We start from the raw sequence: 20,500 nt of genomic DNA on the forward strand, positions 1-20,500 counted from the left end.
ATCTCCTAATCTCTCCCCCCCCTTCCTCTCTTCTCTTCCTCTTGCATCCTGAAGACCAGCTGAAGATCACTAACCTGCGTGTGAACTTCACCAAGCTGCACACTCTGGGAGATAACCTGCTGGACTCCCGCGTGGAGATCAAGGAGAAGTACTACTATGCCATGTACGAGCTGGTCGTCCGCGGCAACTGCTTCTGCTATGGCCACGCCTCCGAGTGTGCCCCCATCGATGGGATCAAGGATGAGGAGGGCATGGTGAGTAAAGGGACACAGAACTGCCCTTAGTTGTATGGAGGAAGACTGCCCTATATAGATTGCTGTGTATGAAAGCAGAGGCATCTGTGCAGAGGGGAGTTAGAATGGGAGGTTTTGTTTAGAATTCTCTGTGATTTGTGTAATTCAGCCTCCCTGTCCCCCAGGTCCATGGGAGGTGTGTCTGCAAGCACAACACGAAGGGTCTGAATTGTGAGCTGTGTGATGACTTCCATAGTGACATGCCCTGGAGACCGGCTGAGGGACGCAACACCAACGCCTGCAAGAGTGAGTGGTGGTGTACCACACCATAACAAGAAACGTCTCTTACTCCTCTCCTAACATCACTGATTATTATTATGAACACACCAGTCATAGGTCATAATCAAAGGAATGAGAATCTTGACTATGTTGTTATCTGTACCCTTGGTCTCTCTTAGAATGTAACTGTAACGGCCACTCCAACCACTGTCACTTTGACATGGCGGTTTACTTGGCCACGGGCAATGCCGGCGGTGGCGTCTGTGACCACTGTCTCCACAACACCATGGGACGCAACTGTGAGATGTGTAAACCATTTTACTACAAGGACCTCAGTAGGGACATCAGAGACCCCGGGGTCTGTACTGGTGAGTAGAGGGTGTCGACCGCTTCTCAGAACTGGGGCACAGGAACTGTGTGTGTATTTCTCACAATATCATACTGTGTATGAGTGATGGCATAGGTATGTACGTGTACAGGTTATTTTCACGTTTGAAACCCTGGTACCACTTTATGTCCATTAGATGTGAGTGTGTACATGTTTTCTAGGTAGTACGTACTACTGTAAGGTTATGTTTGTTAAGTTTAACAGGATGTTTGTTGTCTTCCTTCTACCAGCCTGTGACTGTGATCCTGATGGTTCCCTGAATGGGGGCATCTGTGACGGGCATGACGAGCCATCCCTGGGCATGATCGCTGGGCAGTGCCGCTGTAAGGACCACGTGGAAGGGCATCGCTGTGACAAATGCAAGTCTGGCTTCTTTGGCCTGAGTGCAGCAAACCCCCGCGGCTGCCAACGTGAGTGGAGAGGAGCATAATCATGAATCATTCTAACAAATTGAACTGATTGTCCAAATGACCCTCATTTTGTGTGGTTATGTTAGAGATTTTGGAGCAATCTTTTGTTAATCTCTCTCAGTGCTTTGAATAAAATCATGTGCCACATTTCTGTGTTCCCATGCCCCTATAATTCCTGCTCTGCCCCCCTCAGCCTGCCAGTGTGACCCCAGGGGTACTGTGTCAGAGAGCCCAAAATGTGACCCTGTGAGCGGGGACTGCTTCTGCAAGCGACTGGTCACCGGACGCAGCTGTGACCTGTGTCTGGTAAGGCTCCAGGAGAGCCTCCTTCTCCTAACCATAACACACAGAGATTCTCTCTCTCTCTCTTTCCATTCATTCATTCATTCATACGTACATTCACATCCCCCTGTCACTCACATAACTTCCTTGCCGTGCCAGTAACAATACCCAGGAATGTAAAGCCCTGCTTGGGGCTTCATATCTAAATGTAGCCCAGGGATGTCAGGCCTCTCCGGTTGGTGTAGGTTACAGCATGCTAAAAATGGTCAGCTGTAGTCCGGACGAAGTGGATCCTAAACTCTCATAAGCTGCATAAAGGCTTGTTTTAAAGTCATGAACAGACAACCACTATTTTGCACCCATAACTTAAGCTCTACCAGCCTGTACTTTGATAGGCAGCATGTATCTACAGTATCTCATTTTGGAGCTAGGAACACCTGGTTGAGGTATCTGAGTAGTTACCTATGATGTAAGGTCCAGTAACCCTGGCTGATGTCGTCAGGAATGTCATCTGTCTGGTGCTAACAGCTGCCTGTCTGTCTACCCACAGCCAGAACACTGGGCACTGAGTCATGACATGAATGGCTGCAGAGACTGTGACTGTGATGTGGGCGGAGCCACAGATAACCAGTAAGTGACAGAGTGGCCGCGGGAAGATGTTTTGGGTTGGGGGTGCTGTCGACGGGTTACATGCTTACTGCATAGATTTCTTATGCGTCTTCCCCAGCTGCTCTATGGAGAATGGCCAGTGCCGCTGTCGTAGTCATATGATGGGCCGTCAATGTACCCAGGTGGAGTCTGGGTGGTACTTCATGGCTCTGGACCACTATACCTATGAGGCTGAGCTGGCCATATTGGGACAGGTAACTACTTCTTGTTATAGATAAGACTGGGGTGGACCCTTATTTGCATTGTTTATACTGTCTACTTTGTGTGAATGCTTGATGGTATTTGTGTGTGTCCAGGGCTGCAGTGTGGAACAGAGGGAGCACCAGCCTGGGCGCCCTGCCACCTGGACTGGCACTGGGTTTGCCAAGGTCCCAGAGGGCAGCAGCCTGGAGTTCTCCATCAACAACATCCCCTACTCCATGGAGTACGACCTCCTCATCCGCTATGAGCCACAGGTTAGTGCCTAGTCACACACATACTGGGCTTGGGCGGTATTCAGATGTTCAAATCGTCATACCGTCCTTCTCTCATACCAGGATTTACGCTGTTACGAGCATAGCACACGCGGGGGAGGTAAAACGCAAGAAAAGCCCTTGGGCCTCTATTACCAGAATGCTAACAAAATTTGCACAGAACGAATAGCAAAATCACGTAGATGCTAAATGCTAACGAGCGAAAACTAACATAAATGAATTGCAAAGACAGGCAAATCCAGCTCGTAAAGTTATACAAGCATAGCTAGTAGTAGTGTGGACATTTACAAGCTGAAGTGAACGAGAGAAATTGCAAATGAAAAAAGTTGTGATGCATGCTTTTCGGAAGGAAGAGCAGCATGTGTACACAGAGCAGATGGGAGAAGAACGGAGGAGAAGAAAAGGCGAGTAGGAAAAAAATGACTTCTGGCAGAAAGCCATTATAAGATAACTGATGGCAAACATGTAATGTAGTAATGAATTGCTCATCACCTCATGTGCGCTGCACAACAGAGACTCGCCGAGAGAGCGCTGTGGACTCACCAGCTCACCTTCTCCCGTTGTGCTGCTTACAAACAAACATGGGACTGGCTCAACTGTTCTGGAGAACTATGGTAAGCTTCATCATTTAAAATAATGTGACAGGTGAAATGAAGAACGCAATCTGCTTTATATCCGTATTGCACTGCAGATATTAAATAAAAAAGTAGCTGCAAATGTAATATTTTATTGAAAAACATATGGTATATATGTAATGGGCCCTGGGTGTAGCTGGTGTAGAGAGTCAGGCGCAGGACAGCAGAAATGAGTAATCAAACGTACTTTACTCAAAAGGTAAAATATACAAAGTAACAAATCCACGTACACCATGACAGACTGAAAATACAAATAAACAATCACTCACAAAAACCATGGGGGGGGAACAGAGGGTTAAATAATGAACAGGTGATTGTGGGATTGAAAACAGGTGTGTGAAACAAAACAAAACAAATGGAAAATTAAAAGTGGATCGGTGGTAGCTAGAAAGCCGGTGACGTCAACCGCCAAACGCCGCCCGAACAAGGAGACAATATATGGTATACCGCCCAAGCCTAACACATACACATATACAATTGAAGTCGGAAGTTTACATACACCTTAGCCAAATACAATTAAACAATTCACAATTCCTGACATTTAATCCTAGTAAAAATTCCCTGACTTAGGTCAGTTAGGATCACCAATTTATTTTAAGAATGTGAAATGTCAGAATAACAGCAGAGATAATGATTTATTTCAGCTTTTATTTCTTTCATCACATTCCCAGTGGGTCAGAAGTTTACATACACTCAATTAGTATTTGGTAGCATTGCCTTTAAATTGTTTAACTTGGGTCAAACGTTTCTGGTAGCCTTCCACAAGCTTCCCACAATAAGTTGGGTGAATTTTGGCCCATTCCTCCTGACAGAGCTGGTGTAACTGAGTCAGGTTTGTAGGCCTCCTTGCACACGCTTTTTCAGTTCTGCCCACAAATGTTCTATAAGATTGAGGACAGGGCTTTATGATGGCTACTCCAATACCTTGACTTTGTTGTCCTTAAGCCATTTTGCCACAACTTTGTGAGTATGCTTGGGGTCATTGTCCATTTGGAAGACCCATTTGCGACCAAGCTTTAACTTCCTGACTGATGTCTTGAGATGTTGCTTCAATATATCAAAATAATTTTCCTCCCTCGTGATGCCATCTATTTTGTGAAGTGCACCAGTCCCTCCTGGAGAAAAGCACCCCCACAACATGATGCTGCCACCCCCGTGCTTCACAGTAGGGATGGTGTTCTTCGGCTTGCAAGCCTCCCCCTTTTTCCTCCAAACATAACGAATGCAAACATAACGATGTTCATTATGGCCAAACAGTTCTATTTTTGTTTCATCAGACCAGAGGACATTTCTCCAAAAAGTACGATCTTTGTCCCCATGTGCAGTTGCAAACCGTAGTCTGGGTTTTTTATGGTGGTTTTGGAGCAGTGGCTTCTTCCTTGCTGAGCGACCTTTCAGGTTATGTCGATATAGGACTCGTTTTACTGTGGATATAGATACTTTTGTACCTGTTTCCTCCAACATCTTCACAATGTCCTTTGCTGTTGTTCTGGGATTGATTTGCACTTTTTGCACCAAAGTACACTCATCTCTAGGAGACAGAATGCGTCTCCTTCCTGAGCGGTATGACGGCTGTGCCGTCCCATGGTGTTTATGCTTGCGTACTATTGTTTGTACAGCTGAACGTGGTACCTTCAGGCATTTGGAAATCGCTACCAAGGATGAACCAGACGTCTGACCCACTGGAATTGTGATACAGTGAATTATAAGTGAAATAATCTGTAAACAATCGTTGGAAAAATTACTTGTGTCATGCATGAAGTAGATGAACTAACCGACTTGCCAAAACCATAGTTTGTTAACAAGAAATTTGTGGAGTGGTTGACAAACTTATTTTAATGACTCCAACCTAAGTGTATGTAAACTTCAGACTTCAACTGTGCATACGTGTACACACACACACACACACACACACACACACACCCCTCTGTTTTCTGGATGTGCACAGTGTGTAACTGTATATGACTGTTATTGTGGTGTGTGTATGTCTTGTGTTAGATGCCACGGGACTGGGGGGAGGTCCGTGTGACGATCATTCGGCCAGGGCCCATTCCCACCAGCAGCCCTTGTGGAAACACCATCCCTGCAGACGACATGCTCACTGTGTCCCTGCCTGCAGGATCCAGGTGAGAAACTCACACACACCTCACTACGGAATATACAGTGCCCTTGTGTCTGGCTCAGGTGACGGTGATACACTTGCGTAATTGGATGTTACTACATGGTGGATTTTGCTTTTCCTAAAAGTTAGTATTTTCTTGTGTGTGGTGTGTGTGTTTGCTGCAGGTTTGTCGTGCTGCCTCCACCTGTATGCATGGAGAGAGGAGTGAGCTACACTCTTCGCTTTGAGTTCAGTCGCTATCTGGATGGGAACAGTATTCTCATTCTTGGTACAACCGCTGCCAACATTTTAGTGGACTCTGTGAGTATCAAGACTCAACAAATTGAGCCTCCTGAGTGGTGCAGCGGTCTAAGGCTCCACAACAGTCGGGGGTTCGATCCCAGGCTGTGTCACAGCTGGCCGTTACTGGGAGCCTATAGGGCGACATACAATTGGCCCACTGTCGTCTGGGTTCGGTGAAGGTTTGGCTGGGGGGGCTTTCCTTGGCTCATCGTGCTCTAGCGACTCCTTGTGGCGGCCCGGGCACCTGCAAGCTGACTTCGGTCATCAGTTGAACAGTGTTTCCTCTGACACATTGGTGCAGCTAGCTTCCGGGTTAAGTGAGCAGTGTGTTAAGAAGCAGCGCGGCTTGGCGGGTCATGTTTCGAATGACACATGACTTGACCTTCGCCTCTCCCGAGCCCGTTGGGGAGTTGCAGTGATGAGACAAGATTGTAACTATCAATTAAAAAAGGGCAACAATTACAAAGTAAATGATATAACATTTTAAGAAACGTACTCAATAAATTATGCTTGTCTGCACATCTCTCTCTTTATCTCTCTCCCTCTCTCTCTAATTGTGTTCTTCTTATGCAATCCAGCTAATACTCCTCCCTGCTTCCTCTCCAGATCTCCCTGATCCCTCGTTACTCCTCCCTGGAGATGTTCATTGGCGGTGACCCCGCCTCCATCGCTAGGAAGCAGAGCTACGAGCGCTACCGCTGCCACGAGGGGGCCAAGAGCGTGACACGCCCCCAGATCAGCAACGTCTGTGCCAAACTCATCACCAGCATGTCAGCCATCATTAACCATGGAGCCCTGCGTAAGTCATTTCAGGGGTACACATAATCACGATCTGCTATCATCAAGGATGCCTGGTAATTATTTTCACAATGAAATGAAAACGTTTTCATCACGTCTTTCTTCTTCACAGCTTGCCTGTGTGACCCCCAGGGCTCAGTCAGCTCAGTGTGTGACACGCACGGAGGTCAGTGTCGCTGTAGGCCAAACGTGATTGGACTTCGCTGTGACCAGTGTGCTCCTGGGACGTACGGCTTTGGACCTGCAGGATGTAACGGTTAGTGTCGTAACCCCAGTCAACCGCACAAAGAGTAAGGGCAAAACTCCTGGTGTTATCCTGTAGGGTACACAAATAGTTTATTCTGCAAAGGTGCATTGGATTGTACAGTCTGTCTATCCCACTTATGTGAACAACTGTACTGGTGGCGCCCCCTGCTGCCTCATTACCTACTGACCCACTCCTCTCTTGATTTATACTTTCCAATAAATCTCTCTCTCTCCCTCCCACCCTCCCTCTCTCTAGCATGTGAGTGCAATCTGGAAGGTGCGGTCACTCGGTCCTGTGACCAGTTGACTGGGCAGTGCCCGTGCCGCCCGGGTGCGTTCGGCCAGCGGTGCGATGGCTGCCAGGCAGGACACTGGGGCTTCCCCAACTGTAAGCGATGCCTGTGTAATGGACATGCTGAGGAGTGCCACCAGAGGACCGGAGCCTGTCTCAACTGCAGGGACAACACTGGAGGGGACAAATGTGACAGGTTAGGCTTCACCACGGGGACAGTGGGGAATCTTGAATAAGTATTAAGGTAGCCAATGTAATGTTATTGACAAGCATACTGCTATTGCTGTATTTCAAGGTGTGCCAACGGTTACTACGGCAACCCAGTGTTGGGCACAGGTATGGGTAACCAATGTCGGGCCTGCCCTTGCCCAGATGGCCCAAACAGCGGACGCCACTTCGCTGCCTCCTGTTACCAGGACAACCGCAACAGACAGGTGGTCTGCAACTGTAACCAAGGATACACAGGTACAACCCACACCTCCATTTCTCCATTGAGGTGTCTTCTCTCTCTCCTTACTGTTCTTCCTCCTCTTTGTCAGCCAGACAAGTGGACAAAGAACAGTTTGATCATGTCTGCATGAATGAGCAGATGCTTCCTAGGGTTGATGATGTACTGTGATTTAACTCAGGGAAATGTCCATGGTGTGACATTCCAAGTCATTCACCAGGGTGGGTCTTTTGGTGAGACAAATAGACACTTCTCTCGTAGAACGTTTATCCTACCCTGAAAAATGTGGAATGATAATGTGTGTTGTTTCCTCCCTTACCCAACTTGGCACAGGGGGGATGGTTAAGCGCTCCGAGGGTTCTTTCAAGCGTGAGTAGTGATGGTGACCCCACCCTCCTTACCAACCCCCCCCCCCCTGCCACCTGCATGGCTTCAGCACCCCACCCACCTATGGTGCTGTGCCACAGTGCATTCCTGCCTCAGAGTATATGGAGCTCCCAAGAACTGACCAAGAATAAGTTGGCTGATTGTATAACACAAATAACTGTGTTTGAGTTGGATGGCCGACACTGGGTCTGGGTCAACTTCTACAGTGTCTCCTGTGTATAGCAACTATAATGTTATACTGGGCACATACAGTCAGTGCTTGGTACTCCTGCTGGCTTACACAGGCACTAAAGCAGCCAAACAGTCAACCAGCTGATAACAACAACATCTCTGCCACGCTGCCTTTTGCCTTGTGATTCTCTGCCTCTGTTGCAGACACAAAAGACAGTAACAGGTATATCAGTCATAGTAGACAAGCTGAAGCTGTGAGATTACGCCAACCTATTGTACATTCACATCCACTGTGAGCCTGTGACAGAAAGACAAACAAGCATTCTGCCTACTCTGCTTTAGACAGCTTTGCTGCAATGAGCTCAATATGATGTGCTTTACTGTAAACCTACTTACCATCAACAGCCCCGTCTGTGTCATATCCTTTTATTCAATATATTTAGTTGGCTCCGCAAAGACACAAAGAAACAAAGACACAATGAATCACCTAAAAACAAAATAGTATCACAATGCCCCTTTATCAATCAGTTGAGGAAATCTTGTCTGTTAAATGGTTTAGAATACAGTACTTCCCATTTTTTTGTCCAGCTAATGGCTGCAGGGGGAAGAGTATGCTGGAGAGACCACAAGACCAGCAGCTGTAAGTTGTCTCAGACCCAAAAGTCAGCCCCCTCCCACACCAGCATACTCTGCCCCCTGCAGCCGTCAGCTGGACTCAAAAATTGCAAGTATGTCTCCCTTCCTCTGAATCCATCTTAAGATGATATGGGCTCTGTCACGACCCGGTTATGAACTCGGGTCTCCGGTGTGAGAAACAGTCACTTAGCAAACTAATAGTCGGCAGAACCCAGAAGATGAGGCAGACACAGCAGTACTTGAGACGGTGTTTTAAGTAAAAAGGAAAGTTCTTCAGGCAAAAATATAAATCCACAACGTCAAAAGTAATTCCAAGAGAAAAAGGTAATCCAAGTCAAAAGGTAAATCCACAAGGTGGTAGGTACAGCAGGAAAAAGCCTCAAAAGATAATCAAAAATAAATCAACTAGAACAAAAACAGAGTACCACAAGCGAGTCCAACTGGAGCAACAAATGTTCACAGCATCGCTGGGGCTGGGTGCTAACATTCAAACACAGAGCAAAGAACTGAGGAAAACTAAGGGTTTAAATACATTCAAGGGAAACGAGGCACAGGTGCAAATAATAACTGGAAAAAAGGGAAAACAAAAGGGTCAAAAAGCACAATGGGGGCATCTAGTGGCCAAAACCGGAACAATCCTGGCCAAATCCTGACAGGCTCTTTGTGAGAAAAGCTAATTGTTCACGATGTCTGCCGAAAGACTGAACATAATCCACTTTGCAACAGTGTGATCACAGAGATCCTCACTAATCACTGTTAATCTCCTGGGTAACCAACTCCCTTTTAACCCAAGATATAATACCATTGCACAATAATAAAATATCAAAACGAATTAAGTTTATAACATGATGTGTACAGTTTGAGTAACATTCTGATAATCACTTTACTGATAGTCACTGAGGTAGGTATCACACACAGCACATGACTCTCTGTTCGCAGAAGCTGTCACACTGTAACCCTCTCACTTAAATCCACTGGAAAACAGTTTGGAAATACTTGGAAATATGAAGTAATTTATATCCATCACCCAGCCAATAAATACCTCAATCTCAACATGAGATATTCCACTGAAGTACTCTTTCTTTTCAAAAATGTCACACCTTCTCCCTCAACCTTTTTTCCTATTGGTCACAGGTTCCCGGTGTGAGGAGTGCGCCCCTGGTTACTACGGTAACCCCTCCCAGCCAGGTGGGCGGTGCCAGCCGTGCAGGTGCAGTAATAACATTGACATGTCAGATCTGGATGCGTGTGACCGGCGGACAGGAGAGTGTAAGAAGTGTCTCTACAACACAGAGGGACCGGACTGTGGCGTGTGCAAGAGCGGTTACTATGGAGACGCCTCGCGACGCAACTGCAGAAGTGAGTCTCTGTTGACACATCACGTGACACACCAGAAAACCTAAGAACCATTCATTTTAGGAATGTTGCATTGAAACAATGTGTTGTGCACCCTAGTAAAGGTTCAATCTATTTTCTTCTGTATGCTTCCCCAGAGTGCACCTGTAGCTTCCTGGGCACAGAGCATACCCAGTGTACAGCGCGGGATGAGTGTGTCTGCCAGCGTGCCACGGGGCAGTGCCAGTGTTTACCCAACACCATCGGCCTGACATGTGACCACTGTAAGCCCAACTACTGGAACCTGGCTAGTGGGCGGGGCTGTGAGGCCTGCGGCTGTGACCCCAACAATGCTGTCAACTCGGCCTGCAACGAGGTGTGTGTGTGTGGTTCCATTATCAAATCAAATTTTATTGGTCACATACACATGGTTAGCAGATGTTATTGTGAGTGTAGCGAAATGATTATAGTGTAATTATGAGACAGACCTCTTCTGTGACCTCATGCTCATGTTTGACCTCCCTGTGCCCCAGTTCACTGGAAAGTGTCAGTGTCGTGATGGATTCGGTGGAAAGACCTGCACAGACTGCCAAGAGAACTACTGGGGAGACCCCAGGATCCAGTGCAGAGGTCAGCTTTAACGTCATGGAAGGTGTTATTCATGAGTCATGGAAGGTGTTATTCATGAATCATTGAAGGTGTTATTCATGAGTCATGGAACGTGTTATTCATGAGTCATGGAAGGTGTTATTCATGAATCATTGAAGGTGTTATTCATGAGTCATGGAAGGTGTTATTCATGAGTCATGGAAGGTGTTATTCATGAGTCATGGAAGGTGTTATTCATGAGTCACGGAAGGCGTTATTCATGAGTCATGGAAGGTGTTATTCATGAGTCATGGAACGTGTTATAAGTGTGGCATCAAAATATCAGCAGTTGACATACAGTGCATTTGGAAAGTATTCAGACCCCATTACTTTTTTTCACATTTGTTATGTTACAGCCTTATTCTAAAATGTGTTCAATAGTTTTTTCCCCCACATCAATCTATACACACAATACTCCATAAGGACAAAGCAAAATCAGGTTTTTAGAAATTTGTGCAAATTTATTCAAAATAAAAACTGTAAATTTCACATTTACATAAGTATTCAGTACTTTGTTGAAGCAGCTTTGGCAGCGATTACAGCCCCAAGTCTTCTTGGGCTGTCATGTGCCTTTTACTGAGGAGTGGCTTCTGTCTGGCCACTCTACCATAAAGGCGTGATTGGTGAAGTGCTGCAGAGATGGTTGTCCTTCTGGAAGGTTCTCCCATCTCCACAGAGGAACTGTAGAGCTCTGTCAGAGTGACCATCGGGTTCTTGGTCACCTCCATGACCAAAGCCCTTCTCCCCTGACTGCTCAGTTTGGCCGGGCGGCCAGCTCTAGGGAGAGTCTTGGTGGTTCCAAACTTCTTCCATTTAAGAATGATGGAGGCCACTGTGTTCTTGGGGACCTTCAATGCTGCAGACATTTTTTGTTACCCTTCCCCAAGTCTGTGCCTCGACACAATCCTGTCTCGGAATTCTACGGACAATTTCTTCAACCTCGTGGCTTGGCTTTTGCTCTGACATGCACTGTCAACTGTGGGACCTTAAATAGATAGGTGTGTGCCTTTCCAAATCATGTCCAATCAATTGAATTTACCACAGGTGGACTCCAATTTTAAGGATGACCAATGAAAACAGGATGCACCTGAGCTCAATTTCGAGTCTCATAGCAAAGAGTATGAATACCTTATTTACATAAGTATTATTATTTAATTTTTTTTAAATAAATTTGCTAAACTTTCTAAAAACCTAGGCTGTAACATAACAAAATGTGGAAAAGTCAAGGGGTCTGAATACTTTCCAAATGCATTGTATACTAACAGTCCCTCACTTTCTCTCTCTCTATCTCGCTCAGTCTGTGACTGTGACCCCAGGGGCATAGAGACATCCCAGTGTGACCAGAAGTCAGGCCACTGTGTGTGTCAGCAGGGGGTGTCAGGTGTGCGTTGTGACCAGTGTGCGAGGGGCTTCTCAGGCCAGTTCCCTAACTGCCAGCCCTGCCATCAGTGCTTTGGGGACTGGGACCGGGTGGTGCAGGACCTGGCTGTCCGAACCAAGACCCTGTCGGAGCGGGCTCAAGAGATCCAGACCACGGGCCTGACTGGAGCCTATGAGAAGGCCTTCAGAGACCTGGAGAAGAAGCTGGCACAGGCCCAGGGCATCGTCAACGCCCGCAACACCACCGCAGAGGCAGTCAGCAGCCTGATGGAGCTCATTGAAGACCTCAGGTACAAGACATACACACAGACACTGTATTATACTGTACATAACAATACACATACACAGATAGACTTTCAGTTTGCATAAAGATTCACCATAAATATGCCTCTCCTCCAGTTTTGGAGTTTAACTGTAATTTCCTATCCCTTTCTCCTGCAGGTCTCAGATAGGTGAGACCACAGACACACTGAATCGTCTGGAGGGAGACCTGACCAGTGTGCAGAACAGCAACGTTGAGGCCAGTAATGAGCTCAGTGCTCTGGAGAGAGAGGCCAAACAGCTAAACCTAACCTCAGATCAGCTCCACCGTCAACTGGACATCCTCAAGAACTCCAACTTCCTGGGTGAGCAGAGACTTCATTTCCCCCTTCCAACATAGGGTTTCTGGGATACAAAATGCCCTAATGACTGATGTTATTAATGTTATATTTTTTTGAAATACTTAAAAAATATTAGTTAAATGTAGTATTAAATGTGTTGTTATTATTATTTGGCACTCTCTTTCCTCCAGGTGCATATGACAGCATCCGCAGCTCCTATAACAAGTCCCGTGATGCAGAGCGGCGAGCCAACCAGTCCACCACCACCACGCCCAGCACTGTTAGCCAATCAGCAGACACACGCCGCAAGACAGAACGCCTCATCTCTGCCAAGAAAGATGACTTCAACCGTAAGAACGCTGCCAACAAGCGAGCCCTGGGGGACCTCAATGCCAAGGCTCAGACCCTGGACATGAAGAAGATCAATGAGAAGGTGAAGCATGCATCATCTGTCTGATTGGATTAAACCCCTTAAACAGCACAAGATCAGAAGAAGAGTTCAGGCAAAGTTATAAACAAATGTAGTAATCTGATACATGTTCCACCCTCACCACCTTTGATCAGGTCTGTGGGACCCCTGGCGATGCCCCCTGTGCAGAGAGCCTTTGCGGAGGAGCAGGTTGCCGTGACGATGGGGGGAATAGGCACTGCGGAGGCCTGAACTGCAACGGTGCCGTAGCAATGGCAGATAACGCCCTGGAGAGGTCCAAGCACGCAGAGAAAGAGCTGAACAAAGCCATGGGGGAGGTAGAGGAGCTCTTCCACAAGGTCAGTTACACTAAGTGTACCTAAACCAACACTGTCTTGACAGGAAATGGAGACCTGGAAAATCTATTGCGGCATGCCACTAATGCATACAACTGTATGACCTACAGCATAAGGGTACTTGTTAACAGTTATCCCTGATTCTGAGGGCTTCTCAGGTTGCAGATGCCAAGACCAAGGCAGAGGAGGCGAAGAGTAAAGCCCAGGCAGCTCTGGACAAGGCCACCAACACCAAGAACAAGGTGGAGCGCTCCAACAATGACCTGCGGGACCTCATCAAGCAGATCCGGGACTTCCTCATGCGTGAGTTGGCTAAAGTGATAGAAAATTCAGATGTTCGAGGAACAGTAAGGTCCTTGTCTACATGGGATCATAAAAGCAATTTATCTTAAACTCGGGATCATCATCATGATCAGCATCATCACTAAGTGTTAACTTCCCAATCAACATCAAAAATATCTGTGCTGATCTGACTATCCATCTCCTTGCAGAGGAGGGTGCGGATCCAGACAGCATTGAGACGGTTGCCAACCGTGTCCTGGAGCTGTCCATCCCAGCCTCACCACAGCAGATCAGACACCTGGCAGAGGAGATCAAGGACCGGGTCCGGAGCCTCTCCAACGTAGACGCCATTCTGCAACAGACACAGGATGATGTGCGCAAAGCAGAGCAGCTGCTGCAGGAGGCCAAGAAGGCCAGGTGTGTGTGTGTGCCTTGTATGTAGAGGGTTATACACTGAAGGTACACAACATTTCCATGACATAGACTGACCAGGTGAATCCAGGTGAAAGCTATGATCCCTTATTGATGTCACTTGTTAAATCCACTTCAATCATTGCAGATGAATGGAAGGGGACGGGTTCAAGAAGGATTTTTAAACCTTGAGACATGGATTGTGTATGTGTGCCATTCAGAGAGTGAATGGGTAAGACAAAAGATTTAAGTGCCTTTGAACGGGGTACGGTAGTAAGTGCTGCAACTGCAACTTCCACGTGTGTATCAAGAATGGTCCACCACCCAACGTGGGCCAACATCCATGTGAAATGCTTTTGACATCTTATAAGTCCATGCCCCGGCGAATTGTGCTGTTCTCGGGGCAAAAGGGTGCAACTCAATCTTAGGAAGGTGTTCTTAATGTTTTGTACACTGTGTAGATTATAGCTGTGGCATGTCAAAGGAAATGTTTCAGCAGAGCAAGACGCTCCTGATTCTGACATGTGTTTCCGTTATGTAGGAATCGGGCAGAGGGGGTGAAATCCACAGCAGAGACAGTAAAACAGGCACTTGAGGATGCTAAGAAGGCCCAGGCCACAGCAGAGAAGGCCATACAGCGGGCTCGGGCTGACATTGGGGAAACGGAAGCTCGACTAGCACAGGTACTCAAGTGTGTGGACACCATCTGCATGCAGTTTGATGTGATGAAGGGATCAAAAGAGAATACATTCCTGATGTTTCCCCTGCTTTTAGATTGAGTCTGAGACCTCCAGCAGTGAACATGACTTGAATGATGCCATGGACCGCATGGGCAACCTAGGTCGGGAGATTAATGCTCTGAAGCTCAAACGTGCCCACAACAGCGTGGCAGCAGCTCGAGCTGAGGAGACAGCCACTATGGCACGGGACAAAGCCAATGAGGCTAAGCAGGTGTGTGTGTTGTTTATTTGTGTATATTTGTGACTGTAATACCGTGTCTGTTACTGATTATGCAGTCTTCTTTCTCTCAGATTTTAGATGGCGAGCTGATGGATAAGTATCACACAGTGCAGGAGTTGGTGGACACGAAAGCCAAGACCGTCCAGGAGGCGAAGAAGAAAGCAGAGCGCCTAAGAGACGAAGCCAAAGAGCTACTGAAGGACGCCCAGAACAAGCTCCAGAGACTAGCAGGTGTGTAGGAGGGACCCTGGAGGGAACTGGGCCGCCTTTGTTTTAAAGCAGCGTTACTTTCGATTTTCACACTCTAACCTTGGAGAATAGCGAAGGCAACATTGCCCTCTTGTGGTTAAAAAGTGTCACTGTATTGTCTGAATTTGTCTGATTGTTCTTTGACCAGAGACCAAAATGTAGGTCTGTCAGCCAGCAGTCCTGGTTATTCTAAGACGAAACATTTAAAATATAAACTTGACAATACTTTATATCCACAGAGCTAGAGAAAGACTATGAAGAGAACCAGAAAACGTTGGAGGGCAAAGCCCAGCAGCTGGACGGCCTAGAAGACAAGATGAAGGCTATCCTCAACGACATCAACAAACAGATCCAGATCTACAACACCTGTCAGTAACAGCCAGGACCTGGCTGGTCAAACCAACACTGACAGACACTATATGAAACTACTCCTGTTTCACACCGCTGAGCCTGTACACTATGCACCTCGCCCTGGAGGTGCCTGTCCGACTACACTGTGTAACCGTGCCTTTTTGATTGTGAGATTTCACACAACTAATATAACATTGTGTGGCCACATTGTGTATTACTGTGTGACTTTCAACTGAAGGATAGAAGTGCCTCCACGTGACATTTCAATTAAAATGTGTTAATGTGTGCATGCAAGTTACAGACCTTTGCACATGTTTGGCCCAAAACTCAGATCACCCCCCAAAACCCTGACACATTCATAATATAAAGAAGCCCAAAAAAATATGTATGAATACTTTGTTCTGGATAAACAAAAAAAATGAATAAAAGTTGTGTACCCTACCCACTGGATGAAAGGTCACTTTGACATAGTTTCTGATATCTCACCTGGATCAATGATGGATGAATATGCTCATTAAAACCTACATACATTAAATGGTTTGTATATTTTTTTTTGTAATGGACAGAACTGTTCTGAAAATAGACATTGAAAAAACATTTCCACCCTCCATTCGAGAAACTGAAATTGTGTGACCGGAACACCATCGCTACACACATTCAACATACATTGCCATGGTGGGGAGAGCGGTATTGATCCCCTGAGGAGAAGATGTCAACAAATGTCATATCCTATTAAATATCCCCTTATAATAACCTCCCTATAATAATCATGTGTTACGGCGAAATTCATTTAAGCGATTGTTTGTGAACCGCCATGATAGAAGAAGAATAATGTGTTAGTAATCGCATTCCCTGCTTGCATAGCCGTCTGTAGAACTAACCAAGAAAACCTTGATCACATGGTGAGGGTTTGGTAGCTACAGTGCTGCCTTCAGGAAGTGCCTAGTCTTCAGAGTGGATTTCGGTTTGGACTGTTTTTGTTCCTAAACAAAGTGCGAGTCATTGCGCGGGGGCCGGTAAAGTAGGTTGAAGCGATTGATAGATTTGTTGTAATTTACGTCACATTTATTTGATTTATATATTCGGTATATATATAATGGGTCCTGGATAAAGAGAATTTTCGAGAAACACCGGAGTACGGGGTTTCGATTGCAAGCAGGGATGAGCAGAGGCCCGCGGCTGTTGCATTAAGCTTAGCGAGGACTGAAGAAGTAACGTTACGGACTCACCGGCATTGTGTCCAAAGACCCGGAGACCATACTCCAAATTATACACGTTTTGTAAGTAGTCCGCCACAATTTACATTTTATTATAACAAGGCATGAGGTGATATTGTCAATATGCATTGTTTATCTAGCTTGTCAACATAACGAACGTTAGCTGGCCAACAAACTAAAGATGGCTAACTGTTGTTAGCTTAGCTAACGTTAAACTGTTAGTTGAGTAACGTTAACGAGCTACGTTGGCTAGTAACGTCGTTAGCCGACTCACGTTACATTGGCAATTTAGCTATTCCTGTCATTAATGACATGAGAGATCACATGTTCACATTTTAATGTTGAATTATCTGATTATTGAACAACTTGACTTGCCAATGATCATTGACAGCCAAGTAACTTATTTTAGTATGCTAGATAGCTAACGTGATGTAGCTACAGTAGCTAGCTGACTTGCCGCAGCAACATGACGCCATTACATTGAGGATAAATAGGCTGTGGCAGAAATGTACATCAAGGTGTAACGTTAACTAGGGAGCTAGCTATAGCCAAATGCAATTTGTAAAGTTAAACATAACTAGTTACTTTTTAGATATTGTAGTTAGCCAGCATTGTACCAAAAAGGTAGAGATTTGCTAGCCACATTGACTGACGTTAACAATCCAGGTTGCAACAGCCAAGGCAAAACGTTCAAGATATTTAACGTTAGCTAGATATGTGACATTGTTTTTTTTTTTTGTAGCAAAATTAGACAGCCACCACCAATCGGTTTAACTTTCTAGTAGCTAGATAATACTAACTAATCCTGATTAATTTTACCCATGCTAGATTACGGAGACATAATTTACAGATGAAATCAAATGTTATGTCACGTGCGCCAAATACAACCGGTGTAGCCATATAGTGAAATGCTTACTTAGAAGCCCCCTAACCAAAAATGCAGTAAAAAAATAATAATCAGAAGAAAAAAAGTTACAAATAATTAAAGACCAGCAGTAAAATAACAATAGCGAGGCTATATACAGGGAGCACCGGTAAAGAGTCAATGGGCACTGGTTAGTTGAGGTAATATGTAGGTAGAGTTATTAAAGTGACTATGCTTGAGAGACTAGATGTTCTTTACCATTCGGGACATCAGATTTTCCACCAATGCACCTTATAGGACTCGTCTTTGCACTCTATACTCCTCTGTAAACTGGACATATCTGTATACCTGGCGCAAGACCCACTGGTTGATGCTTATTTATAAAAACCTTCTTCGGCCTCACTCCCCTCTGAGATACCTACTAATACCCTCATCCTCCACATACAGCGATCGTGATGCCAGTCACATTCTGTGAAGGTCCCCAAAGCGAACACATCCCAGTTTCGCTCCTCTTTTCAGTTCGCTTCAGATAGCGACTGGAACGAGCTGCAAGAAACACAAACAATTGACTGTTTTATCACCATTTCTACATTCAAAGACCCAATCATGGACACTTTTACTGACAGTTGTATTGTTGTCTCTACCTTTTTGCCCTTTGTGCTTTTGTCTGAGCCTAACAATGTTTGTACCATGTTGTGCTGCTGCCATGTTGTGGCGTTGTCTTAGGTTTCTCTTTATGTAGTGTTGTGCGCTTGTGGTGCCTCTTGTCGTGATGTGTGTTTTGTCCAACATTTACATTTTTAATCCTAGCCTCTGTCCCCACAGGAGGTGTTTTGCCTCTTGGTAGGCTGTCATTGAAAATAAGAATTTGTTCTTAATTGACTTGCCTAGTTAAATAAAATAATGGATGCAAGGAATGTTTGCAGAGATAATGCAATCTGATTAATATAAAGGAAATGTTTGGAATTAAATAGTTTAATCTGAAAGGGGTGAGGGTTCATTTTACACTTCATTTACATTTAAGTAATTTAGCAGGAGCTCTTCTCCAGAGTGACTTAGCTACAGTTAGTGCATTCAACTTAAAGATATTATCCGGTACTTTTGTATACTTTTTAGCCAGTAGTTCTGAAAGTAGCCAAAGGGGGTCTGTGAAAATGGCCTACTATTGAAGATGGGCAGAAATTGCTTCTCCAATAGAAATCCATGATCACACTTGTAGGCAATGTCATGGCGACATTGGTTACCTAAGCTCATGTGCAGAAATGCATCATTGAGTCTAATGGTCGTCTCGCGCTATACTGTGTATGTGACCAACAAAATTTGATTTAATGTGCAGGCCGTCAAATCAAAGGCACTCCTTCAATACAAAGTTGTTTGTGACGAAAATAAAAAGGTGTAACTTTAACACTTTTGGAGTATTAACATGTTCAACTACTTAAGACATTGTCTTGAATCTAGGTTGTGCCTTTTAGATTTTGAGAAAATGAACAACTAATGAAGAATTTTTCACTTCTCTTATTGACGATGTTGCGCTTCTGGGTTTAGAAACTCTGTGCTATTACATCACAAACATGCAGATATGTGCACCATGTCATTGCTTTCTATCTCACACTACTGTGTGTGTATCTTGCTAGCTGTCACTCAAATGGCAAGAGGCTGAAACTTCAATTGCTTGTGGGCTGGCCCACGTGGGGTTAAATGTAGGGAAAACGGCGGCTCACTGCTTCCATAAAACACTCTTTAAACTACAGATTCTGTGGCTAATTGAGGTAAGACTGTAATTCTGCTTATAGATTATGCATATATGAACTACGTGTTGACACATCCAGCCCAAATCAGGAGGTAAAAAAATACCTACTAGTCGCCAAAGTACTGGAACATGTCTTTAAACGGGGTCTGAACTTGGGGCCCAACTGCATAAATGACACTCTTCATGACTAGAGGTCGACCGATTATGATTTTTCAACACCGATACCGATTATTGGAGGACCAAAAAAGGCCGATACCTATTAATAGGCAAAAAAAATATACATTTATTTTTTATTTATTTATTTGTAATAATGACAATTATAACAATACTGAATGAACACTTATTTTAACTTAATATAATACATCAATGTAAATCAAATAAATAATGAAACATGTTCAATTTGGTTTAAATAATGCAAAAACAAAGTAAAAGTGCAATATGTGCCATGTAAAAAAGCTAACGCTCAGAACATGAGAACATATGAAAGCTGGTGGTTCCTTTTTAACAGGAGTCTTCAATATTCCCAGGTAAGAAGTTTTAGGTTGAGGTTATTATAGGAATTATAGGACTATTTCTCTCTATACCATTTGTATTTCATATACCTTTGACTATTGGATGTTCTTATAGGCACTATAGTATTGCCAGTGTAACAGTATAGCTTCCGTCCCCCTCCTCACCACTACCTGGGCTCGAACCAGGAACACATCGACAACCGCCACACTCGAAGCAGCGTTACCCATCGCTCCACAAAAGCCGCGGCCCTTGCAGAGCAAGGGGAATAACTACTCCAAGTCTCAGAGCGAGCCTTTGGTCATTAATATGGTTTAATCCGGAAACTATCATTTCCGGGGAAAAAAAACATTTTATTTCAGTGAAATACGTAACCGTTCGGTATTTTATCTAACGGGTGGCACCCATAAGTCTAAATATTCCT

General features: G+C 45.0%; 2 protein-coding genes across 21 annotated transcripts in view; both read left to right on the forward strand.

Annotated features, from left to right (window-relative positions):
* LOC139416490 (laminin, beta 2 (laminin S)) overlaps nucleotides 1–16,269 on the forward strand; it is a 45,806-nt gene extending 29,537 nt beyond the window's left edge. The window contains exons 8-34 of the mRNA XM_071165130.1: nucleotides 55–254; nucleotides 419–539; nucleotides 692–880; nucleotides 1,131–1,310; nucleotides 1,504–1,616; nucleotides 2,143–2,222; nucleotides 2,320–2,455; nucleotides 2,558–2,716; nucleotides 5,368–5,495; nucleotides 5,656–5,791; nucleotides 6,380–6,572; nucleotides 6,684–6,827; nucleotides 7,074–7,305; nucleotides 7,405–7,574; nucleotides 9,886–10,110; nucleotides 10,245–10,462; nucleotides 10,620–10,716; nucleotides 12,032–12,404; nucleotides 12,556–12,740; nucleotides 12,908–13,149; nucleotides 13,281–13,484; nucleotides 13,640–13,784; nucleotides 13,973–14,180; nucleotides 14,716–14,857; nucleotides 14,949–15,125; nucleotides 15,206–15,365; nucleotides 15,623–16,269. Of these exons, the coding sequence (XP_071021231.1) occupies nucleotides 55–254; nucleotides 419–539; nucleotides 692–880; nucleotides 1,131–1,310; nucleotides 1,504–1,616; nucleotides 2,143–2,222; nucleotides 2,320–2,455; nucleotides 2,558–2,716; nucleotides 5,368–5,495; nucleotides 5,656–5,791; nucleotides 6,380–6,572; nucleotides 6,684–6,827; nucleotides 7,074–7,305; nucleotides 7,405–7,574; nucleotides 9,886–10,110; nucleotides 10,245–10,462; nucleotides 10,620–10,716; nucleotides 12,032–12,404; nucleotides 12,556–12,740; nucleotides 12,908–13,149; nucleotides 13,281–13,484; nucleotides 13,640–13,784; nucleotides 13,973–14,180; nucleotides 14,716–14,857; nucleotides 14,949–15,125; nucleotides 15,206–15,365; nucleotides 15,623–15,759 (4,694 nt within the window). The 3' untranslated portion in view covers nucleotides 15,760–16,269. The remainder of the gene's footprint in view (nucleotides 1–54; nucleotides 255–418; nucleotides 540–691; nucleotides 881–1,130; nucleotides 1,311–1,503; nucleotides 1,617–2,142; nucleotides 2,223–2,319; nucleotides 2,456–2,557; nucleotides 2,717–5,367; nucleotides 5,496–5,655; nucleotides 5,792–6,379; nucleotides 6,573–6,683; nucleotides 6,828–7,073; nucleotides 7,306–7,404; nucleotides 7,575–9,885; nucleotides 10,111–10,244; nucleotides 10,463–10,619; nucleotides 10,717–12,031; nucleotides 12,405–12,555; nucleotides 12,741–12,907; nucleotides 13,150–13,280; nucleotides 13,485–13,639; nucleotides 13,785–13,972; nucleotides 14,181–14,715; nucleotides 14,858–14,948; nucleotides 15,126–15,205; nucleotides 15,366–15,622) is intronic.
* A 398-nt stretch (nucleotides 16,270–16,667) lies between these two features.
* The window catches only part of LOC139416492 (ubiquitin specific peptidase 19), a 41,554-nt gene continuing 37,721 nt past the window's right edge, over nucleotides 16,668–20,500 (forward strand). For 16 of the 20 annotated variants that reach the window (XM_071165142.1, XM_071165139.1, XM_071165149.1 and 13 more), the window contains exon 1: nucleotides 16,672–17,014. The gene's annotated coding sequence lies outside the window, so the exon portion shown is untranslated. Of the gene's footprint in view, nucleotides 17,015–20,500 lie in introns of all 20 variants that reach the window. The other 4 variants (XM_071165144.1, XM_071165166.1, XM_071165165.1 and 1 more) reach the window with 4 other exon arrangements.

Source organism: Oncorhynchus clarkii, chromosome 9 (genome assembly GCF_045791955.1).
Source record: "Oncorhynchus clarkii lewisi isolate Uvic-CL-2024 chromosome 9, UVic_Ocla_1.0, whole genome shotgun sequence".
Classification (NCBI taxonomy): Eukaryota; Metazoa; Chordata; class Actinopteri; order Salmoniformes; family Salmonidae; genus Oncorhynchus; species Oncorhynchus clarkii.